Genomic DNA, 21,952 nt, shown 5'->3' with positions numbered 1-21,952 from the left:
CAAGAGAATAGCCCCGGGGCTCCCAGGGAGTCCAAAAGCAAGTGATGCAGTTCGCCACTGAACTTGAGCTTCTTGGTCTCTAAGCAGGTACTGGGTAGTGACGGATGGCTGAAGAGTGCTGTTGTTGGTCGAATTCAGGCGAAGAGACACGTACCGATACTGTAAAAGCTGGGGGATCGGGATTTGCTTTCCCCAGTCCTCGTGAGAAATGACCCATTTCATATATGCGCATACTGTCACCAGTCCCCTCAGAGACCCTGCTCGCAGCAGCCATGGCTTCTTGTAGTTTCTCCTCCAGAGCCTCGGAATTGCACCCCTGTCTACTGCCTCAATTTGCTGATTTGCGGGCAAGGGGGATGTGCTGGAGGCACGGCACACCACTAGACTCCTGATTGCTTCGCATCGCAGACCAACCCATTCATGCTGCCGTTACCAGGCGCAGGGCGCACTGTATTCGCGCCATTGGACACACCAGTGTACCGGTTACTTGGGAGGTGCCGACGTAGAGGCATAAGTTGCTGGGATTCCCTCCATAATTCTCTTTCTCTCTCTTCACGCAGATTTCCCTCTCCAGTGCCTCGTTCTCAACTCGCCTCATTCGATCCATTTGCTGGCCCTCTTCAGCCGTTCACACTCCCTCTTACTCCTGGTCTCACCATCATGGCGGCAGCACCCAGTACACGTCTCGCAGATGACAAGAGCACCCACAAGAGCATGGCTGTCTCGTGCACGGGAGTTGATGATGCTGGTGCAGCTGGGGTGGGCGGTGCAGGTCGGTTCCCAGCACAGCTTTCTTACCTGGGATCATGATTCTGAAGCTTCTCAGATTTCGCCACGGCTGGCGTGGCCAGCGCTCTTCTTCGCTTTACCAACTCTCCACCCCAGAGCGATCCATGGCACCCCCAGCGGGCTGATCCAAGGCACCTCAACCATCTTATTGCCGAAGTCGACGGTATCCTGTCAGCAATCAAGGAGCCGGGCGCAAGGTACTGACCTTTCTGCTCGACCTCACCGGCTTTTCATTGTGGCCTTGAATTTGATTGGGCGGTGCCTGTGTTGTTACAATGAACGAGGGCATCCGGAGTGTTGACTTCCTAGGATTCTTGTATTTCTTTAAAGGTGGCTTTATTACCCCGCATGGGCTTTTCGCGTGCCCCTCTCGACCACAGGACTGGCCCATCCTCCTCAAAATCGTGGTGTTGATGGTCAATTGCGGTCGTTGTACGGTCGCCACGCAATCTCGGTGGCAGTGATATTTCCACAGAGCGCTGGCTGTTCTGCCATCATTATGATGATAAAGTTGCAGCATGATCATGTAATACACGATGAGTGTTGGAATATGTGTTTTGAAGTGATTTCGAGGCGATGTTGACACTATTGTCATGTTGTGTTTTGAGGTCGGGGGTTGCAAACCGTGGAAGTTATGGGGTGTGAGGTGGGTGCGGGTAAGAGAGGCGAATCTTGATCTTCGCCACAGCTTTTGGGGACGCCGTGTAGTACCTTGTAATAGGGTGCCAGGCAATGGCTGCCTTTCTGCCAGTTTGGCGCCGACCACTTGAAACGCTACCTACTGCTGGAACACAGCCTCCGCCCACATCTGATGTGCTGGCAATCGGGCTGGATGCCTCGCCATGCCCGATGTTCGCTTAAAGCTCGGCGCCAAGACGGTATTTAACTGGCGAGCTGGTCACTGACTCCCTGGCAGGCTCTTTACCACTCGAAAGTTTACGCGCCTGCATGTCACTCAACCTCGATATAATTTCATGAGTCTAGTACCATCATATTCGCCGATATTAGAGGAGTTCATAGTACTAGTCATAGCCTAATATGCTCAGTGGTGCAAAAGTTGTAGAGCGAGATGTCTCTTACCGCAATATCTCCAGGTTAGTCATTGAGCCGAACCTGGCCGACCACCCACCGGCGAGCGCCACGAGTACTCGGGACAGAGTACATTATTGCGCTTCCCAACACTGTCTAATTCAGTATTACCCTCCATCATTCTGCCAACTCCCTACCGAACTGCTTCAGAGTGTCACCACCACCTTCGACCCCGAAACCCCGGCCCGCAACTTCTCGACAGCGCCCTGAATATGCTCGACACCGTGCCCGACGACATCCGACGACGGTGCCGGCTTGATCGTACCCTGCTCGAGCGCCCGCGGCAGGAATTCTCCGTATATTGCCTTTCCAAGAGCCTTGTCCTGTTGGAGGATAGTTACAGCGTAGACTGTTGCATACAATCTTAGTACACGGAACAAAATGAAGGCATTGTGTCGTGTGGGGACTTACTGCCGCTGGCTTGCACAGTCGCTGGGAGCTCCTCGATGGGCGGCAGCACCACCGTCATCTTCCCTCCCCCGAGCTGGGCAAGGACCTGCGCGACGTTCAATTGCGTATCTCTCTTCGCAGCAGCTACAGGGAAAACTTCCATCAGTGTCTGAGGAAATCCAGTGATAGGATTGTAGTATCAAAACTTACCATCGAAAGCGCCTCGACAAGTATACTGCTGCATCGCCGCCGTCAAGTCTCCCACGATGCCTGGACTCGAGTGGTCAAACACCTCGCTCGCGCCCAGCTTCTTGCACAGGTCAAAATTCCGTGGCGAAGCTGTCGTTATAACTTTATACTTGGCGGCCACCGCCAGCTGTATGGCGGCGGTACCGACGCTAGAACTGCCTCCCCAGATGAGGATCGCCTCCCCCTCAGGGTAGTCCGTCTCCGTCGCGTCCTGGGGAGTCCTTAGACCTAACCTCCCCTCATGGAACAGGCCAATAGCCGCAGTGGAGATGGCCAGCGGGAGAACGCAGGCCTCTTCATATTGCATTCCATCTGGAATCACGCAGCACCCCACGGTCGGAACCACTGTGTACTCCTGAAACCCGCCATGCCGGGGCTCACCGGTAGCCAGACCAACAGCGTGGGCGAGCACCCTCTGTCCCTTCTTGAATTGCGTGACACCTTCGCCAACCTCGACGATGTCGCCGGAGACGTCATTGCCGAGGATCTTGGGCAGTGGGCCGGCTGGATAGGCGCCGTACTGTATCATCCAGTCAATAGGATTCATGGCGACGGCGCGGTTCTTGACGAGCACTTCGCCCGGGCCCGGGTGGCCGATCTCAGAGGGACCAACTTGGAGCGGCGAATTGACTTCGCGGAGCCATGCGGCGTGGTTCGTGGGTGCCATTGGCGAGCCTTTCGTCGTGTGTGATTCCTACGTAATGTCTTCGACGATTTGGGAGGAAGTCAGATACCCGCTTGGAGAAAGGGATTAAACAATACTAGGATAGTCCTGGTATACCTATGGAATCGAGTTATAAATTTGTAAAATATCAAACACGAGAGGATGTATACTCAGGTACCCAGGCATCTCCACAAAATAAGGCACGCAGAATGGCCGGGCCTGACATCATCCCTCACGACAACATGGAGTAACTGCCGAGTGCTGGCTCGCTAGTACCTAGCAGCCTTCGCTGCATTGGCAGGTATTTCATGACAGGCATACATGGGTTCACTTTTGTTAAACTCCATACTTGCTGAATATATCATCATTCGGGAATTGAGTCGAGTTATGATACCAGATAATGAGATCGATTTATCTTTGGGGCATACCTATTCGTGTATGACCGAGATGGAGTATGTCCGAGTTGAGTGACTGGATAGAAGCGTCTAAGGCTTCCAGCGCCCCTTGAGACTGCAGCGTGCCATCATGTAGCCCTGCAAACACCATAGAGCGGATTGCATCGCCTGCCGGTCTGGGGAGAATACCCAATCGAATGGACCTTGGGAAGAATGTACATTTTCAACTTCGGTACCTTTGATCGAGCCGCCAACTCCGAAAGTCGTGACTGGGAAAGAATGCACCATGTACCCTGGTGTTTGGCATGCTGTTAAGACAAGCACAGATTAGTAGACTGAAGTGCAGTGACCGACTGAAGCAGATCATGGTGGTATTGCACAGCCACGGTTGGCACGGATGTGCAAGGATCCTGATAGGCGATTGGGGTAGTCGCCAAATTACATCTTGTCGATCCACCCTCCGATCAGCATAACACTTGTGCCTTCTTGATGCATTTGAGTTGAATCGAGGGTGGGATAGGGAGATTCACTCCAGGCTATGTTGGTCCCGGCGTGGTCGGTGACCAGAGTGTGGTGCACAGGAGCATCTTCGTCCACAAAGCATGCGGCTGTCGTAGGAAAGATGAAGCTCAAGAGTCAAGGGGACCCTTATTATGAGACGGACGGCGCCAGATGCCGCAGATGGAGCACCAGCGAGCCAGGTGGGAGGAGGTGGAGGAGCTTTGGTGAAGGATAAAGGAGGAAGATGGTTGGGTGACGATGCACAGGGGGACGAGAGTCAGGGAGCTCCATCATTGGCGCATTGCGAACTGGGCGTCGCCCCTTTTCCTGGATTGGCTGGACGACGCGTTTCATCTTCTCTCTCCATCCTCCGTCGTCTTGCAGCGAGAGATGCTCTGAGTCTCTGATAGACCCTCTCTCGCGTCCTCTCATTCAACCTCTCCTTCTCCTCCTCGTCGAGCCACACTCTTGTCGTGTCGCCCGTTGCCGCTCTTTTTGCCCTTCAGTCTCTCTTTTTGCCAACTCGCCGTCGCGCTGTGCTGCGACGTGCCATCACATTCATTTACCATTAACAATTGTGTTTTGCATACAACCACGGGGAGTCCGAGCTTCGACGAATTCCCTGCATCACTTCACCCGTCACTGGCAAGACTCGGTGTCACCAATCCACTCTTGAGCAAGACCTGTCTCTGCTCTGATCTACTCTTTGTCCTTTAGAGAGTCCTTAACGGGCAATAGATCCATTTACAGCCATGTATTCGCTCAAGACCACCTCTGTCGTCCTCCTCTCCCTCCTCACCACCGCTCTCGCCCAGACCTTCACATCATGCAATCCCTTGGTCCGGACAGACTGCCCGCCCAATACTGCGCTAGGTGTCGCGAATTACTCCATCGATTTCACCGAGTATACCATGTCAGACAAGGTGTGGAATGTCACCGCTGACGCCATCAACTACGGAGATGACGGCGCCGAGTTCACAATCAGCCAGCGTGGCCAGTCCCCCACGGTGCAGACAAACTTTTATCTTTTCTTTGGTCAGGTCGAGGTTATCATGAAAGCCGCCAAGGGCCAAGGCATAGTGTCCTCGATGGTTTTGCAATCGATGGATCTGGATGAGGTGGACTGGGAATTTATTGGGGGAAACAATTCATACGTCGAGACCAATTTCTTCAGCAAGGGCAACCAGACCGACTACGGCAACGCCATCTGGTATCCCGTCAATGATCCTCAAAATGAGTGGCACAACTACACATTGGACTGGTCACACGAAAAGCTTGACTGGATCATCGACGGAACCATCATTCGCACTCTGACATATGACGAGGCCGACAACGGTCTCAAATTCCCCCAGACCCCTTGCGACCTCAGACTCGGCATTTGGGCCGGTGGTGATCCCAAGGAGCCGGAGGGGACCATTCAATGGGCTGGTGGAGAGACCAACTATGATGATGTTCCCTTCACCATGGCAGTCAAGTCTGTCAGAGTATCAGATGCTAGCAGAGGTACTCAATACGTCTATGGCGATACCTCCGGGAGCTGGCAGAGTATCAAGATTCTCAAGTATACACCTCCCCTGCCCCTACGCTCATACTTGGAAGCCAGAACTAACCATTTCTACCAGCAACACCAAACCCATCCAACTCGACGGCGAAAACAGCGAGTCCAGCTCACAATCCGTGGAACAGAAATGGAACGGCCTGCCCCAGAGGACCAAGTACATCATCATCGGCGTCGTTTGCGGGGTTGTGGCCCTCTGCATCCTCATCTTCGCCTTCTGCTGCATCCGCCAGCGCCGCGCGGGTAAACACGAGAAACTCGTCGAGGACGCCAAGTACGAAAAGATCACCGCCGAGGTCATGGCGTACCGCGCGGATATGTCGAGAATGCGCTCCGAGCAGAAGATGATGGGAGTCAGCGTCCAACATGTCAGCCCCGTGAGTCCCATGATGGGCCACGCGGGAGCTTCATTCCCGGGATATGGTCAGGCGTCGCCCATGATGGGTGGCGGCGCGAGGAGCCCGAACCCTGGCTACGGGTATGCGAACAGTGGATATTCGAGAGGTTATCAGAAATATTGATGGGACGGGAGGGTCGTCGAAAGCGCAGGCAGGCGGTGATATCTGGAACTGAAAGGAATCAGAGTCCCAGCAGTTCGTTGTAAGATAATGAGGATTGGACAAGATGAGTGGAAAGCGGAAGTTATTAACTGCATTTTCATTTTTTGAGCTTTCGGCTCTCGCCGGCCCCAGTGTTCATTGTTTGTACAGCTCATGATGTTCAATTTGCTCATGTTTCTCTCGTTCTAGGGTTTTCAACTCCACCCTTCCACCCTTCCACCCGTTCAAAGGCCCATGTTGGCCATATTGCGCTCTAGCTGCGCAGTCTCCTTGCCCGACTCCTTTGCGTCCTTGGAGTCTTTCTTGCCCAAGCGCATCATCTGGCTCAGCTTGGTCTTGACGCCCTTTCCGGCCGCATTGTTGTTACTGGTGCTCGGTTCCTCTGGAACCACCTTCCCACCCTTCAAGGTCACCAGCTTGACCTCCCCTGGCTTGACGACTCTGGCGATCATGGGTTGGGGGCGTGGTTTTGGCTTTGGACTGTTGACTTTGACGACAGACCGCATGTCGTCGGGCAAGTAGAAGCCAGTGTCGATGCATTGTCCGAGGAAGGTGAGCTCGACGAGTTTGTGTGGGTCGAACCAGCGGAAGAACGGGCCGGCGTCGATGGCGAAGTTCATCAGGGTGAGATGGCTGATGGGGAGGTAACGCATGTTTTCGACGGGAAGGGTTTCGACAATGTCAATCTGGGCTTGCTTCATGGCCTGCTGGTCGAGGTACTCGCCATCGCCAAACTCTTGGTGCAAGATGCCCTTGCCGTGAGAACCGAGATATTCGGCATCGACTTCGACTTGTCGGTCGGATGATGTGGGATTGTAGGACCATTTCTCATCGATCTTGAGGTACTTGAGCTTGCAGTCTTCGTTCATTTCCGGTTCGAGCGCCATTTCCAAGTGGAGCTTTGTGAGGTTCTTGTTCACCCAGCAGGTGGCCCAGATGATGGGTTGGTAGGATCGCATCATGCCGTTCAGCTGGAGGTAGTGGAGGTTGTGGAAGGTCTGGAGAGGCTTGAGGTCCTTGAATGGGAACACTCCCTTGTCGTCGCCGTCGCTGTTTTCTTCGTCTTCATCATCGTCGTCGTCGATCTCATCCAACTTGATCGGCCAAAACAGGTCGAGATTGAGGATAGGACGATCTTTGTCCAGATGGCGCCAGAGTTGGGGACGGAAATTGACGATGGGCTTGTTGAACCCGCCTACGTCGACACTTGACGCCGGTGAGTCCATGGCTACTTGGGTAGATGATGTGGAAGGAGATAGGAGATTGACATACAGAAGTGTGGCCAGATTGGAATCAGCCTCAGTTTGGAACGAAAATTTGGAGAGCTTGCGACCATGACCATACTGCCGGACCCTTCCAGGAGAGGTCGTCGCGTTGTCATTAGCGCGCTTCCCTTTCTTTCCTGGCGATTCTGCCAGTTGTTTGTCCAAAAGTGAATGTGGGCTTCTGGTCGTGGTCGCCGCTGTACCAAACGGGGTCTTCTTGCTTGGAGTCAGTTCCTTTGTTGCCTGACTCTGACTCTCCTTGCCAGGGGTGTTTGTCATTGTCTCAGGCTGTGGAAGCTCTTTCATCACATCAACTTGTCCTCGGCCTGAACCTCTGAACGGTGTACCTGTTGAGTAAGGGGAGGGCAGCGGTCGTGAGAAGTTGGGGGTGCGTGCAGAGGAAGGTGCCATGATGGGCGACAAACAACGATGGCCGGTAAAGAAAGCTTCACAGGTTTGTTGGCATGAAAGAGCGAACAAGAGCAGACAGACATTCTGAGTTGCGCCGACATGATCTTGAAGTTCTTGAAGCAATATTGGGGAGCGTTGAGTCCCTCATGTGCGACGACCGCTGAGGAGCGTTCGCCCTTCGAGGCGCGCAAGCGCAGCCACCTCTGCTCAATCCACCATTTCCAACGACGTCGATCGACAAAGTTGTCATGACCATCCTGGACTCTTTCAAAGACCGTCAGTGTCTCGGTTCTTCTCACATCCTCTAGAGTTATTCCACCAGAGTGGTCTTCCATAGCTGCATCCGACCCAGCACGCTATTGAGGATCCAGATACCGTCAGGAAGTTTCTTACAATATCTCCTGTTTTCAAGCCTATCCGCAGAGAGTGTGTCTAGTAAGCGAGGGAGCAGTAAGCACCGGGGCGCGACTTGCTAACATGAATACTCACAAAGGACCACTAGGACAGAAACCAACGTACCGCTTGGGGCGACTCTAAAATTCGACCAATCACGATTTTTTTTCACCTCTCCTCGAGGAGAGGTGAAAAAAAATCGTGATTGGTCGAAACCCTGAACCTTACTACAAGTTGCTGCCCAGGTGAAAACCTACATAGGTACCTAGGTAGGTATGGTTATCATGGAACTCCCAGCATTGCCAACACCACATCATCGGTACCTTCCTCTGCATTCACGTCGCCGATATATCCGAGCCAGCCATTTCCCATCTTGGCACATGCAACAGGAGTCTCTGACGTTGGCACAGGCGCAGCGGGAAATACATGAGATTCTGTCACCGAGTCATTGGTCGGCAGATACCACGCTGCGGTTTTGTCGACATCTGCGAGGAAGACGGCTTTTTGGCTGTACGAGGATGGTACCCTACCAGTTGGCACTTTTTCTGCGGTTTGATTTAGAGTGACAGTGGTGCGATGATAGGAGCCCTGCTTCCAGGGGAGATTCCACTTCTTGTTGAAGTAGCCGCGCAGATCACTCGGGCGTATGGTGGAGCTAAACGCGCAGCCTAGGACGACTGTACCGCCGTTACGAGCGAACTCGACGAGCTTATCCGACACGATGCGGTTTCGGGGGGTGACAATGCTGGAGTTTCCGTCACAAATATTGCTTCGGCTTTGCTATCCCCGTTGATCAAGTCGAGAGCCTCTTGAGTATTCCAAGCTTCTTTGACCGTTGCCTTCTGTTCTATTTTCTGCATCAAACGACCATAGAGGTCCTGAAAGATAGCCTGTTGCAATCCTTCGCCAAGGGAGAAAACGAGGATGACCGGGGCTTGCTGCGACATTGTTGCGGTCAGGGTCGTATGAGAGAGCTGTTGGAGAGGTAAGACCTTGGCTTTGTGTACTGGACAATCTTCCGTGCTTTACGAGAGGTAGCGGATTGTGAGTACGAATGAAGCCTAATAGCCTGGCATTTGTCTCATTTACATGACCACAAAACAAGTAGGACGGGATGAGAAGGTACACTGGCAAGAGCCATTAATACACTTTGTACCCCGGACTAGGTCGGCATCACGCTAGGCCGGAAGCAGGTTACCGCAGTTTTCCCTTGGATTGGCTTTCTGTGACGCGCTTCGTGGCTTGTCCAGGCAACTCGCAATTACCTACCAACTGAAGAGTGTTCGAAGTAGACTCCTGTTAGTTTCGACAGGCTGAATATGCTCTCACAAGGGACGGCCCTGCTCCGCAGCTGCAGCCATGGCTCCCATCCGTCGCTACCTGCGGATCAGCAAACATTCCGTTCTTGAGTGCCGCATCTTCCTTGAGAATCCAGCCGATGAACCAAGGTGGCTCTTGAACGAGAGAGACCCCGCCCTCCCGCGAGTTTTTGAGGCTGTCAAACCCTACGTCTTGCCGAAGCTACGGGAAGAGAACGAGCGGGCGCGAGGTAAAGGCAAAAAGAAGAAGAGTGTCAAAGATGTGGTTCAACAAGGTGATTGCACTGTTTCCAAGTTTTCAAGACCTTCACTCTGACCGGGCGCATCCAGATGACTTCGAGGTTTCCATCTTCCTCACCGAGACCAGGACCCGTCACTGCCTTCTGGTCAAGAACAAGACATTCAAGCAAAAGGACCCAATGAAGAGCAACAACGGCAACAGGCTGACTGGAGCCGAACATGACACTGTAATGGTTCAGGATGAGAGTGATGACGAGAATGTCAATCTAAACGATATACCGGCTGCCGAAGAGGGGGAAGAGAGTCACGGTGATCCAAGTCACCTTGACGCTGGAGGGGAAGATGACGATAAGAAGAAGCTAGGTTTTAACACCACATACGATGGATTCAGCATCTGGGGCTGGGTGCTATGCCTTTTTGTTGAGCGTAAAGGTGGTCTTAGCAAGAAGGCTCCCGGGATCCAAGGCAGTTCGCAGGCACTCATGCAAGACTGGATCCAATCAACCCAGGAGCAAAAGGACGATGATTCGTGATATTCGCCTCTCGGCGAGCCGCGGAATTTGATTCACCGCGCCCACAATGGAAGTCCTTGCAGAGTCCCCATGGGCCATGGCGCCAACTTGTGGCACCCACGTGGTCAAAATGGGTTGAAGGATGCTACCGAGAAGGATACCACTCTTCAAGACCAGCAGAATGAGATAGACATGGCGCCCCTTATCTCGCATCCTGCATTTTTCAAAGCACAGGTACGATAAAATAGCAGCCGGCGTTACCGGGGTTGGCTGGCTGTGAACCAATATTTGATGCAGATGGGATGGTGCCGCATCGTTTTGGCTTGCAGGACCTCGCAGGCCGACGCACACTTTACGAACAGCCGTTGTGTGCAACTTGGGTCAGGCTACACCACGGGAAATTGAACTCCTGAGCGCATTGTTCCAGAAGCACTCGGTCCGCCTGCGGTGTCGCATCAACCCAGCGCCAAGTGTGATAAATCAGTGATACGAACAGTTTGGGCCCATTTGGTGGCTTTTTGTGGTTCAGGTCCCACTTGACTGCATGTCGTGGCGCTCGTTCACGCAATTTCCACGTGGTTGTGGCTGCCCCTTTTTCTCCTCGAAAAGCTGAACCCTGCATGATGCATGGTTGGGGGCGTTACCTTTGTATCAAGGTCCGCGGCCAGACCCGTTCCTTCTCATTCCAGGTCGCATATACACGAGGAGGTGGCGCACATGAGACCCGAGGACGAAGTGAACACAATGCAGGATTAAGTGCAGGATGGAACGGATGCGACGGCTCCCCGTCACCAATTGATAAGCCGCCAGCCTCATGGTGCAGTCGTCGCAAGAAGAATTTATCAGCACATGCTATATGCTTCCTACAGTGCCTAGACAAGACCCTAACATGCTCATCTCCGCAGAGACTTCTTTGGATAGCCCGGCCAGAACAAGGTATACTTGTTTTAGATACAAACGATCCAGGCCGCGGCGATGATTAACTACAGCACAGAGTACGACAACTAGTGGTACCACGCGCATGGTTGACGAAGCCCACGGTGGGGTGTCAGATTTCTCTGTTCATAAGCGGGATGACCCGGTAGCTCTTTTGAGACTGCTGCAGTCAAGTGTTGAAGTCGCAACAGTCCAGCTGAATAATGGCGTCGAGCGGGCGTCGGCCGCAAAGGCAACAGTGACAATGGTCAGGGAAATTGCCGCGGGGCTTCGGGGGTTGATGCTCGTCTGATCTGAAAATGGTTCTAGAGGCTAGCCACGAAACAGCAACTGCATGGAATCCAATGCCAGATTCGAGAAGCGAGCAAATAATACAGCCAGCCACCAAATCTCTCTAGCTTCCAGCTTCAACTTCTTGGGTACCTTGGGTACCTACTACCCAGTCCAAATACGAGTAGCTGGCCTTTAGCGAGTGGCCACCACGAGGAAACAGCTTCCCCATGCGCTCAGTTGAGTGTATGCGCCGGCGTCACGCCACGGATATTTCCAGAGGGCGTCCACGGGCATGGCATGCATCAGAATACGAAGTACAGGGACTGTGACCCAAGATAGGTGCTCGCTCCGTAGCGAAGAGACGAGAGAGGAACGCCTCCCCGCGCCGAGAATACTACTGAGTGCCGAGCTGGCGGGATTGTGCTACGGTGACCGACACATTTTTTGAGGCACTACGAAGTACTCTGTGCGAGGTACTCACTGCTCTGATGGCACCCAGATGGCGCAGATGGTCATCGTAAGTCATGACGACACAGTCACACACAAACTTCTCACGCATAGTTAGTGCTGCGAAAAATGAAAGCCTTTTGTGGCCATCGCCAGATTGCCTCACTCAGGAGCCAACATGAAACACACTACTCGATCCAAACTTTTCCCGCCTTCAGCTGCGTTGTTTGTCAAAACTTGGGGGGTGGCAAAATAACTGCCTCGCTGCCTGCAGTGCCTGCTGATCCAGGGGTAAAAAGAAGGATCTTCAGGAACCCGCTGACCACCACCACCGCCGCCGCCACCACCATCACCAACCATCAGAAAATCATTCAGCGAGACGCAGGCCTGACAATTAGAGCTTGAAGCTCGCTGATGATCCGAACATCATCACATCACCCAAAGCTTCTTTGAAACAGACCGTTGAAGAAGAGGGGTATTAGGAGGAGTCCTATGACTGCATACCGTAATCGACGCTGTACCTGAAGCACGCAGTATGGATTCTCGCTTGCGAGTAATCGTGTTCGGTGCTCACTGCTCACTGCCTGAACTACCTACCTAGGGATACATGCAGGGTACCCAATCCACCAACTATGGATAGAACCTGTCACCCTTGGTGACCGGTGAGCTGGTTACATCCAATCCAAGCGCGCGCTTGGCCACGATTTGAAACATGTCCTCCGCGTGACAAGTCCTAACCGAGCGAACCTCAAAAAGACCATCTTCGATCGCTTTACATAGGGCGAACGGCTGCAAGCTGAGCTTGAAAATGGAAGTTGCCGGAGACCGCAGTGATGGGTTTCTTGCAGGAAGCGTGCCTTGGCCGACAAATCAGGCCCATGGGAATTAGCCTCTCTATCCGACCAGGTCCGCATTCAGCATCCTTCAGAGCACTTGCACCGGCTGAAGGCAGGGCCGGACGCACCAATTGCATCCCATCTGACAGGCACCAAGCGGCATAGTAGTGACTCGTAGGCCAAGGGAAGAACACGGCTTCCAAGGCTTATACGGATCACGGGGTGCACCGCTGACCAGACGGCTCGTATGCTTTGGGGACTGCGATTCCCGGATTTCTTGATGGAGGTACGGGAACAACCATTTGTGGCACTGTCAGAGTGGACATACACACCATCATGGCATACGTTGAAGGCCACGTTGCTCTCTACCGCCAATGAGCACGGTGTTCCCGGTAAGGTGAAACCGGAAGTTAGGAGTGAAAGAACCAGCTCGCCAGGTACCGACGTCCCAACAGTCCCAGCTTCTGGCATCCGCACAACTCGTACTCGGGCTAAAGGGCAACTCGGCACAGGAGGACACCCACACCGCTGAAGACAAGCGGCTGCTGGCACCGTGCGAGGTGCTCAGAGCAGAACAATCCCTTCCCGTTCGGGATATAGTTACGGGTCGTTCGAATGTCTCTCTCCCGAAAGTTTGACCTCAGAGTCGTACACCGCTTTCTCTGAAGCAAGGCAAAAAGTGGAACTGGCAAATCATTATTATTATTATTATTAAACAAAGGGACCATGGAATGCTGGGGAGCAAGTTCTTGATGCCGAGTTCCCTGCGTATGCAAGGAGAAAGAATGGGTCACACAATCTGCTTGGTGATTTCCGGGCAAACACAAGCGGAGACTGCGACAACAATCTCCCTCTCCATGCGAGGCGCGGCCGAGGAACCCCAGGCTGTTCCGGTCAGCTGGGTCCTCGTCTTTGTCAGTGTGCGCGCCTGAGGGCCTTAGCGCCTGGGCCTAGTCAAGAAAACTGGAGGAGTCTATACGCCCCTAGGCCGCTTCTGGAGAGTGGAAGCCAGGGGCATCAAGGGGGGAGGCGTCTCCTGAGGAGTCTCGAAATCTTGCGTGTCAAAATCTTGCAAACGAGAACATGCTCCCACACCGGCAAGCCTCAAGCGGGCTCCACCCTAGAGGCAGCCGTCACACAGCCAAGGAGTCGCCAAAAAGTTGCATGGATGACTCTGGTCAGCGTCACCATTTCTGGAACAATTTTTCGGTGCTGCCGGGGGTGAGGCTGCCTGGGATCAGAAAATAAATACCTGACTCGTATCCTCCCTCATCCAGAAAGTATCTTTCCAGACACAGTCACCATCATCTGTTTCTGCTTCTGAGCCTCGGAGACTTGATCAGCGAGTTGGCAACCACTCAAGAGAGCTTCTCATCAATACTTCATACCTTGGAACAAAGCCTTCGTCGACTATATCGTCGACACTCAGCCTTCTCAGCCATCACAATGCCTGCCGGATCTAAATATCCTCCCTGCCCGGGTCCTCCTCCCAACAGACCTCTACCAGCACTTCCCAAGAAGCACGCTGCATGAGCAAAAGCTCTTCATCCCCATGGAATCAACATCCTCGGTTTCAACGGGGCATGGTTTCGGCCATGAATCTCAATACCTCCGCCCTCGAGTCACCCTGCATGCGTCCACATGCCAGGCAGCCACATGACATGCAGTATATCAATCTAATTCATGCATTGCAAATGGCGTTCTCCACCTTTTGAGGAGATTCAGCAACCTATGTCTTACAAACCACCGAAAACCGCCCATGTGGGAAGCTCTTGGCATTATGGCGTTCATCCATGCATACAAAGAAAGAGGCCATGCATGTATTGATGCGCTGGCAACTCCACAGGTCACAAGCACAACACTTTCTGCAGCCGCCAAACTACCTTGCGCCCACATTCTACCGCATTTCCAACTCGGGCGAACTCCTCAGTCATCGGATACCGAGGGCCTTTCGTGCGGATACGAGGGGTCTTCAGGTCCTTTCAACAACAGCCGCCACCCATAATCAACTTGACGAACTATTCATCCCTTCATTACACACCTCATTGTACCACACTATTTGCGCCCGACGCTTTCAGCCTCATTCACCATTTTCACCCTCGCAGTCTAAATCATGATCTGTCAAGCAGATTGACTCTTGGTGACCATTTCCTACCACACAAAAGCATGTACCAACAGAACACCACAGTTTTGCATTATCTGTACCAATAGTGGATACCCCAACTTCACGATCGTTTGCGGAGGGAATACAGCCTCTTCCTTTGCTGCCTTGCTGAGGAGCCCATTTGGGGCCCAGCGACTGGCCTTTGTACTTTACTACTTGAGTGGACATTAATGAGCCCCATGATGATGAGTTTTGGGAAGGGACCGACTCGGTCACACAGTGATGGACCATTTTCCTTACCACCTAGCGTATGCGAGTCTATCTAATGGATAATATTCTTTCTCTCAATCTGTCCTGTTTCCGATGCCTACATGAGATGTTTGTTCGGGCGCTGTGTAGCTGCAACCGCTACCTGCCGACCTGATGGAATCTCCCACAATTCTGCCGCTGGAAAGTGCCTAAATCATTCACCAAAGCCGGGTTTGGTGCTGTCAGTATACTCGGTCGTGGTCCAGGGACACTACGGCGTATTACTGCCTGCGGTCTTATTAGGCAGCATCAACGTCTTACCTGCATAAGGAACAGGGGGAGAGGTTGCCTGGGTGCCAGCGAACGAGCAGCAAGAGTTGGAGCTTGGACCATTGTTTTCGATTGGATGGAGCGGACTTTGCATCCGAGAGCAGCCGCCAGGAACGAACGGCGTGAGTTTAGGAGGGAGGGTAGTGGGAGGGGTAGGTGTCGAGGGGTGTCTTATGACCTGGAGGTGTGTGAGTTGGGAAAACGGTGGCAGAACTTCACCCCGCAGTTTGAGAAACAGAAATAGAAACCATCCTTGTACAGAAACGGTGCGTCGACGATGGAGCAAGATGACTGCGTGCATTGGGTTGCTGCGAGATAGGCACGGAGAAGTCGTATCTTTCCGCCCTGATCTGCACGGTAGTAGTGGCCACTCGTGTACTGCGTAGGTATGTCTTCCCCTCTCTCTTGATGTCTTTCCCCCTTTTCACCTGCGTTGTGTTCACCTTGCATACATATCTTTCTCATCATCCACCCGGTCTCCTCTTCGTGGACCTCGACGGCATCATCGGATGGAGAGGTGGATAGGGAGATGGCACGCTGCGCTGGTGGCTGATGAGGATAAAGCATTGTGGTTGGACCAAGCTGATCTGTTATCCTCCGCTAGGAGAATCTAGGACAAATCGACTAATAAACAAGAAGGAAGAGTCCGCGGTAACGGGCCCATTCTTGAGCGGCGCCCATGACGAAATCGACGAAGTCTCAACCCCAACCACCTTGATTCCTCGATTCTCTGGGCTGGCCCGAGATTACCGTTGAGGTTCCCGTCCACTGACACCATTGTTTGCGCGGCCTCCAGAGGCAGAAACTGGGAATTGCACACGGGCATTGAGTAATGCCACTCCCCCACACTGCAAACTTGAACCTAGCAGCCACGGGCTATGGCTAAACTGCTGCCACTGCTGCCACTGCTGTCATCGCAGCCACACCTGGGCAGCTTTGTCCGCGATCTCTCCATCGGCATTGGCGGCCCAGCTGCCCACTCTGCCACTCTGCCCACTCTGCATCGATGACCTCCATATCTTTACTTTTTTCCTTTTCCCTGTGCTGCTTCTACTTCCCATAGACCTGCTCGTTGTCTCCAAGATTGTTTTGTTGTCGTTCGTTGGCGCCCTTGAGAGGTTGAAGCCGAGGTCGGTGGTGACTGCGCCTATATATCTGTGTATACTATACCCGTCGCTGCGCCATGTCCTCTCGTTATCTGCCAGTCTTTGGCGCACTCTTCTTCACACTCGCTGCAGCTCAAAATACAGTCTCACTCGCCATCACCGCTCAACCCACCTCGGGCGCCTCGGGAATCATCAGTCCTTCGTTTGCCGGCTTCGGTATCGAATCCTCCAATCTCTTTTCCTTCACGGGCGGCAGTGACGAGAACCAACTCACCAAGAACTTGTTGGGAAATTTGGCAAACTACACAGGTACTCCACCGCATCTGCGCATCGGAGGCAATACTCAGGATTACTTCATTTACGAGGACTCTCAAGATGACTATGCGTGGGAGCCCAACCCACACCCGGTTGGGCAGGGAGCTTATGCAACCGACTCGATGATTATTGGACCTAGGTTCTTCGAGGTCATCAATCGCTTCCCCAGCAATACACCAATTACCTTCGGCTTAAACCTGGCCTACTCGGAATCCGACTACATCCAGCGAATCACCACTATGGCAACGCAAGCCGTCACTCGATTGTCCGACGTCAATCTGGTGTCGTTTGAGATTGGCAACGAGCCTGATCTGTATCTGCAGAATGGGTTCCGAACAGGCTCCTGGAGCGGGCAGGTTTACACTCAAGAGTGGCTGGATCGAGCAAGTGCTATCTGGGAACAAGTCCTTCAACCGAACAACCTACCTAGCAATTTCTTTGAGCCTGGAGCCACAGCATCAACTATCGGGACGTCTTTCATGATCGAGGATTTGGATCAGTTTGGCATCACGGTCAAGGCCAACGGGTCGTCAAAACCGTATGTTGCCAGCTGGAATCAGCATGATTACTACTATTACATTGGGGTGTCGACCTATCCATTGACAGCATACGAGTTTATGACCCTGTCCACAACCAACGACCAGTTTTCGGCTTGGGTATCACAGATCCAGCAAGCAGAAGCCACGGGTTATCCATATGCTTTGCGAGAGATGGGCGTTGTTGGTCCAATTGGCTTGGCTGACATTACCGACGTCTTTGGAGCTGCGCTGTGGTCCCTCAATTTCTTCCTCTATGCAGCTACCCTCAACATCTCTTCGGTGCAGATGCACATGACCGACAATAGCAATGCTAGTGCCTGGCAGCCCATCCCGTATTATGGCAATCAACCATTTGTGCGACCGAACTATTATGCATTTGCTGCGTTTGACCAAACAATCGGACCAACTTGCCAGGCCCAGGTCGGTGGATATATCGTTCCGAACCCTCCCGCTCAATATGGCGGCCGAATCGCTGCCTACTCAGTCTACCAAGCCGGTACCCTGGCCTCAATTGTCTTGATCAACTCGAACCCTGCCAATGTCTCGGAGCCCAACAAGCCCAGCCTCACCTGGGACTTGTCCCTGCCAAAGCAATTTGCAGGACAGGAATTGTACCTGGCCTATCTCACCAACGACGGAGCGGATGCAAAGCACGGTACAACCTGGAACGGCGTTAGCTACGAGCAGAGCGGTGACGGCACACCTACCAGGGTGAATAGCACTGTTGAAACCGTCAAAATTGGCAGTGATGGGAGTGCCAGCATCGTGGTGCGTGATTCGCAAGCTGTCATTGCCAATATTGGATCTCCAGTTGGCGAGCGAAAGCCCAACGCCAGTGCCTGCTCCAAACTGGCCGCCAGCACCCCTGATGCTCGCCCTGTCACAACTCCAGTCGGTACAAATGTGCCGGCTGCTACATCTACTTCTGACAGCTCATCCTCCTCGTCATCGAGCCATTCAGATAGTTCAACCCAGTCGAACGCCGCATCGACAACAGGAAGCAGTGCACGCGCAAGCCCCACGAGTGGAGTTGCGGGCCTTTCTAGGATGATGTTAACAACGCTTGCTTCAGTGGCGCTGACTGGAGTCTATCTTGTCTGCCTATAATGTGGCTTTTGCTTTCTATATGTGCATGTGTCAGGACATAGACGGCGTTTACGAGTTCCGCTGTCAAAGATTTACGACAAAGGTAATTGCACCAGTCAGGAGTCAAAGGGGTTACGTGCCAAATGCTATCAACGACCGTGGATGATCCGAGTTGGTTCGGGTGCAAGCAGCAAGCAGAGAGAGCCGGTGGTTATTTGGACATACTGTAGTTGTGTGACAGAGGCTAGAATATCTACCTAGATAAATCTAATGCAGTAATAACGGTGACATGAACTACAAGGGAGAAGTCCAAAGCGTTCACAGAGGGAAATGAACGCCTGCCTGCTGCCATAGTGACTTTGTTAGCGCGAGGATGCTAGATGCAGCTGTACCTCGTATCTCCGTCGTCGAAGGATCCCGCATATCCACATACTCACATACTTGGTGGGTGCTTGGCTGGCTGAGGATGACTGACGTCTTTGTTCCTGAACTCAACTCAACATTTTCCCCGTTTTCCCGAGCCACCAGCCAACACGCGTATGCACTTTGCAAACATGCCTCATCTAGACGCATTCGGGTGAGCTTGCTTGCTTGCTTACTCTTGCCAGCTCTTTCTCTCTATATCCCTTCTCCCGCCGAAGACATTCGCTCTTGCCGCCATGGAGGTCGCCACCCCCCGCCGACCTCACTACCAACTCGGCGCCCTTTCTGGCTTCATCCCGCTCAATGAAGAGCCCAACGCAATGTCGACGCGCGGACAGCGCCTGCCGAGCCTGATCCAGAGCCGGTCAACCACATCTCTGCTCACCCTTCAGCGCCGACCGCTCACACGAAGGGGCTCCGTCACGAGCCACCATTCGGACGAAGACGAGGAGCACCAGGATCCGCAGCGAGAAAGCTTTGAGACTCTGAACGCCACAGGCAGATGGCGGCCCAGCACGCCCTCGGAGACAGACCCGCGACGAATGAGTGTCGGGCCCGAGATCCTCATGACGCCGCAGGTGCGCAGCATGCGCCTGATCGGGCAGAGCAACCCCCGATACCACTGGCACCAGTACTTCAAGAGCGAGGACGAGCTGAAGAAGATGAGGAAGCCCATCCGGAAATACTACGAGCGCAACAATTTCTTGGTCACACAATACATATACATCGACAAGTTGCTGGACTCGTCGCTCCCGCATAATCTCATCCAAGAGTACAGTCATCCGCGCGCCCAAGGCACGATGATGAATACCATCTGTGAGGAACCCGCTTCTGGCAACATCACCCCCGTGATGGGACCGAATGCCACCAACTCGCCCACAACAGAGCACAAGCTGAAGCGGACGCCGAAGAACCTGTACAAGCTTCCCAGTGAAGAGACGCCCCTGTTGGCAGACGACGTGGAAGCGAGCCTCGATACAGCTCTTCCGGAAATCAGCTTTGCAGACATGGACGAGGGCGTCGACTCGAACGAGCCGATCGTCACCGTGGCAATTTACATCAACCTTGCCGCCAATATCATCCTGCTCGCAGGGAAGATCGTGGTGATAGTCCTGACCTCGTCGCTCTCGGTGCTCGCGTCGCTTGTCGATGCGGCCTTGGATTTTCTGTCCACCGCTATCGTCTGGACTACTACGAAACTCATCTCACGACAGGATCAGTATGCTTACCCCATTGGCCGACGACGATTGGAACCCGTCGGCGTCCTCGTTTTCAGTGTCATCATGATCACCTCCTTCTTCCAAGTAGCCTTGGAATGCTTCAACAGGTTGATTTCCGGAGACCACAGCGTCGTGGAACTGGGCATCCCCGCCATCGCCATCATGCTGAGCACGGTCGCCGTCAAAGGATTCTGCTGGTTCTGGTGCCGATTGGTCAAAAACAGTTCCGTGCAAGCCCTGGCTCAAGACGCCGCCACCGACGTCGTCTTCAACATCTTCTCCATCGTTTTCCCCCTCGTGGGCTTTTACTTTAAGATTTGGTGGCTGGACGCCCTGGGCGGGTTGTTCCTGTCCTTTTACGTCATTTTCAACTGGACGACAACCAGCGTCGAGCACGTCCGCAATTTGTGTGGTGTTTCCGCCACCGCGGACCAGCGCAACGTTTTGTTGTACCTCGCCATGCGCTTCGCCAAACCCATCCGCTACATCCAGGGTCTGCAGGCGTACCACACGGGCGACAAGCTCAACGTCGAGGTCGACATTGTCCTGGACGAGAACATGAGTCTGCGGGACAGCCATGACCTGAGCGAGAGTCTGCAGTATGTCCTGGAGAGCGTGCCCGCGGTCGATCGCGCGTTCGTCCACGCCGACTATGCAGACTGGAACTTGCCCAGTCATATGAATCAGCAGGGCTGACGGATTGTTTCCCGGGAATGGGCGAGGTCAACTCAGGTTCAGATATGTTTTTTGTATAGTATAGGACGGGAAAGAAAGAGGCCAGGATACATACATGTAGTGGCTCAACAGGCCCGACGAGTCAAACACCCTCGTCAGAAAGATCTGCACTCTGCACAGTCTGTTGCTGAGTTAAGAGGATGTAAGCGACTATGTGCATTCTCGACACTTATGGGGTTATATGTACGTGTGTATGTGTCCATGGTCATCTACTTGTGAGCTAATATCAGATATAATGATACCACCCATGTCTTCTGAGCGAGTACGGTATGATACCTCTAGAGATAGGGACCGGGGTAGATAGATGATGGTTATTTCCGAAGCCTCAACTTCGATTCTCATGGTACCTACCTAGGTACCTAGGTAGGTAGTTATGGCAGATAGTACCTAGGTATAGATGGTCTTGTATCGTACGCGTCCGTCCCGCCATTCGCCATTCGCCATTTTCCGTTTCCCGTAGCTGTTATCCTCCCCCCTCTCGGTCCATGAAGTAAAGTCCCGACCCGCCCAGCCCCTTTTCAGGCCAAGCCTTACTCTAATTATCTCAGGGCTGCCTTAAGACGCCGCGTCGTCGACCACAACATACCTACCGAGTCCTAGTGATGCTGTTTCGCTGATTGCACGAGAGTGTGTATATTAGTGTTCTATATCTTGGTACACGTGGCGCCGCCGAGAATCGCTTTACGCGGTTCGATGGGCAGAGCGGATACAGATAGCTCTCAATCCCATACGCCTCATTTGGAATTGAGGCATGATAATTAGTGTAAACATGACATTTTCCAGCTTTCCAGCTTTCCAGCTTTCCATTTGCAATATTCGCTTGCCACAATTACAACTGTTGGTGCAAGACGAAGAAAAGGGGGCGTTCCACACCCCTTCAAGGTCAACCCTAAGCAAGGTGAGGAATACCTCGAGCGAGCGTATGAAGATAGATGGTAGGGAGAACTATCCTTGACATGGGAGGAAAAGACACCATGTGGTGCCTCCCGACCACGCAACTTGGACTGCCCTAATTCGA

The 21,952-nt window shown here is 53.1% G+C and overlaps 8 protein-coding genes across 8 annotated transcripts; 5 read left to right on the top strand and 3 right to left on the bottom strand.

The window, feature by feature from the left end:
* Positions 1 to 660: 660 nt before the first annotated feature.
* Positions 661 to 993, top strand: Z520_08161 (uncharacterized protein; the record flags this gene model as incomplete). The annotated part of the gene is made up of 2 exons (XM_016778658.1): positions 661 to 772; positions 827 to 993. 2 exons carry the CDS (start codon positions 661 to 663, stop codon positions 991 to 993), a joined length of 279 nt encoding a protein of 92 aa, XP_016630029.1.
* A 1,031-nt stretch (positions 994 to 2,024) lies between these two features.
* Z520_08160 (uncharacterized protein) lies at positions 2,025 to 3,184 on the bottom strand (the record flags this gene model as incomplete). Its single annotated transcript, XM_016778657.1, has 3 exons — positions 2,025 to 2,227; positions 2,290 to 2,412; positions 2,479 to 3,184. 3 exons carry the CDS (start codon positions 3,182 to 3,184, stop codon positions 2,025 to 2,027), a joined length of 1,032 nt encoding a protein of 343 aa, XP_016630028.1.
* Positions 3,185 to 4,829: 1,645 nt separating this feature from the next.
* Z520_08159 (uncharacterized protein) lies at positions 4,830 to 6,156 on the top strand (the record flags this gene model as incomplete). The annotated part of the gene is made up of 2 exons (XM_016778656.1): positions 4,830 to 5,638; positions 5,700 to 6,156. The coding sequence occupies 2 exons, from the start codon at positions 4,830 to 4,832 to the stop codon at positions 6,154 to 6,156; spliced, it is 1,266 nt and encodes a 421-aa protein (XP_016630027.1).
* Positions 6,157 to 6,419: 263 nt separating this feature from the next.
* Z520_08158 (uncharacterized protein) lies at positions 6,420 to 7,871 on the bottom strand (the record flags this gene model as incomplete). The annotated part of the gene is made up of 1 exon (XM_016778655.1): positions 6,420 to 7,871. The coding sequence occupies one exon, from the start codon at positions 7,869 to 7,871 to the stop codon at positions 6,420 to 6,422; it is 1,452 nt and encodes a 483-aa protein (XP_016630026.1).
* A 675-nt stretch (positions 7,872 to 8,546) lies between these two features.
* On the bottom strand, positions 8,547 to 9,211 carry Z520_08157 (uncharacterized protein; the record flags this gene model as incomplete). The annotated part of the gene is made up of 2 exons (XM_016778654.1): positions 8,547 to 8,941; positions 8,965 to 9,211. The coding sequence occupies 2 exons, from the start codon at positions 9,209 to 9,211 to the stop codon at positions 8,547 to 8,549; spliced, it is 642 nt and encodes a 213-aa protein (XP_016630025.1).
* Positions 9,212 to 9,623: 412 nt separating this feature from the next.
* Positions 9,624 to 10,356, top strand: Z520_08156 (uncharacterized protein; the record flags this gene model as incomplete). The annotated part of the gene is made up of 2 exons (XM_016778653.1): positions 9,624 to 9,858; positions 9,914 to 10,356. 2 exons carry the CDS (start codon positions 9,624 to 9,626, stop codon positions 10,354 to 10,356), a joined length of 678 nt encoding a protein of 225 aa, XP_016630024.1.
* Positions 10,357 to 16,693: 6,337 nt separating this feature from the next.
* Positions 16,694 to 18,577, top strand: Z520_08155 (uncharacterized protein; the record flags this gene model as incomplete). Its single annotated transcript, XM_016778652.1, has 1 exon — positions 16,694 to 18,577. One exon carries the CDS (start codon positions 16,694 to 16,696, stop codon positions 18,575 to 18,577), a length of 1,884 nt encoding a protein of 627 aa, XP_016630023.1.
* Positions 18,578 to 19,215: 638 nt separating this feature from the next.
* On the top strand, positions 19,216 to 20,895 carry Z520_08154 (uncharacterized protein; the record flags this gene model as incomplete). The annotated part of the gene is made up of 1 exon (XM_016778651.1): positions 19,216 to 20,895. One exon carries the CDS (start codon positions 19,216 to 19,218, stop codon positions 20,893 to 20,895), a length of 1,680 nt encoding a protein of 559 aa, XP_016630022.1.
* Positions 20,896 to 21,952: the final 1,057 nt, after the last annotated feature.

This window comes from Fonsecaea multimorphosa (assembly GCF_000836435.1).
Source record: "Fonsecaea multimorphosa CBS 102226 unplaced genomic scaffold supercont1.18, whole genome shotgun sequence".
In the NCBI taxonomy this organism is placed as follows: Eukaryota; Fungi; Ascomycota; class Eurotiomycetes; order Chaetothyriales; family Herpotrichiellaceae; genus Fonsecaea; species Fonsecaea multimorphosa.
The sequence above is the reverse complement of the archived record's forward strand: the minus strand, read 5'-3'. Positions and strand labels throughout refer to the sequence as shown.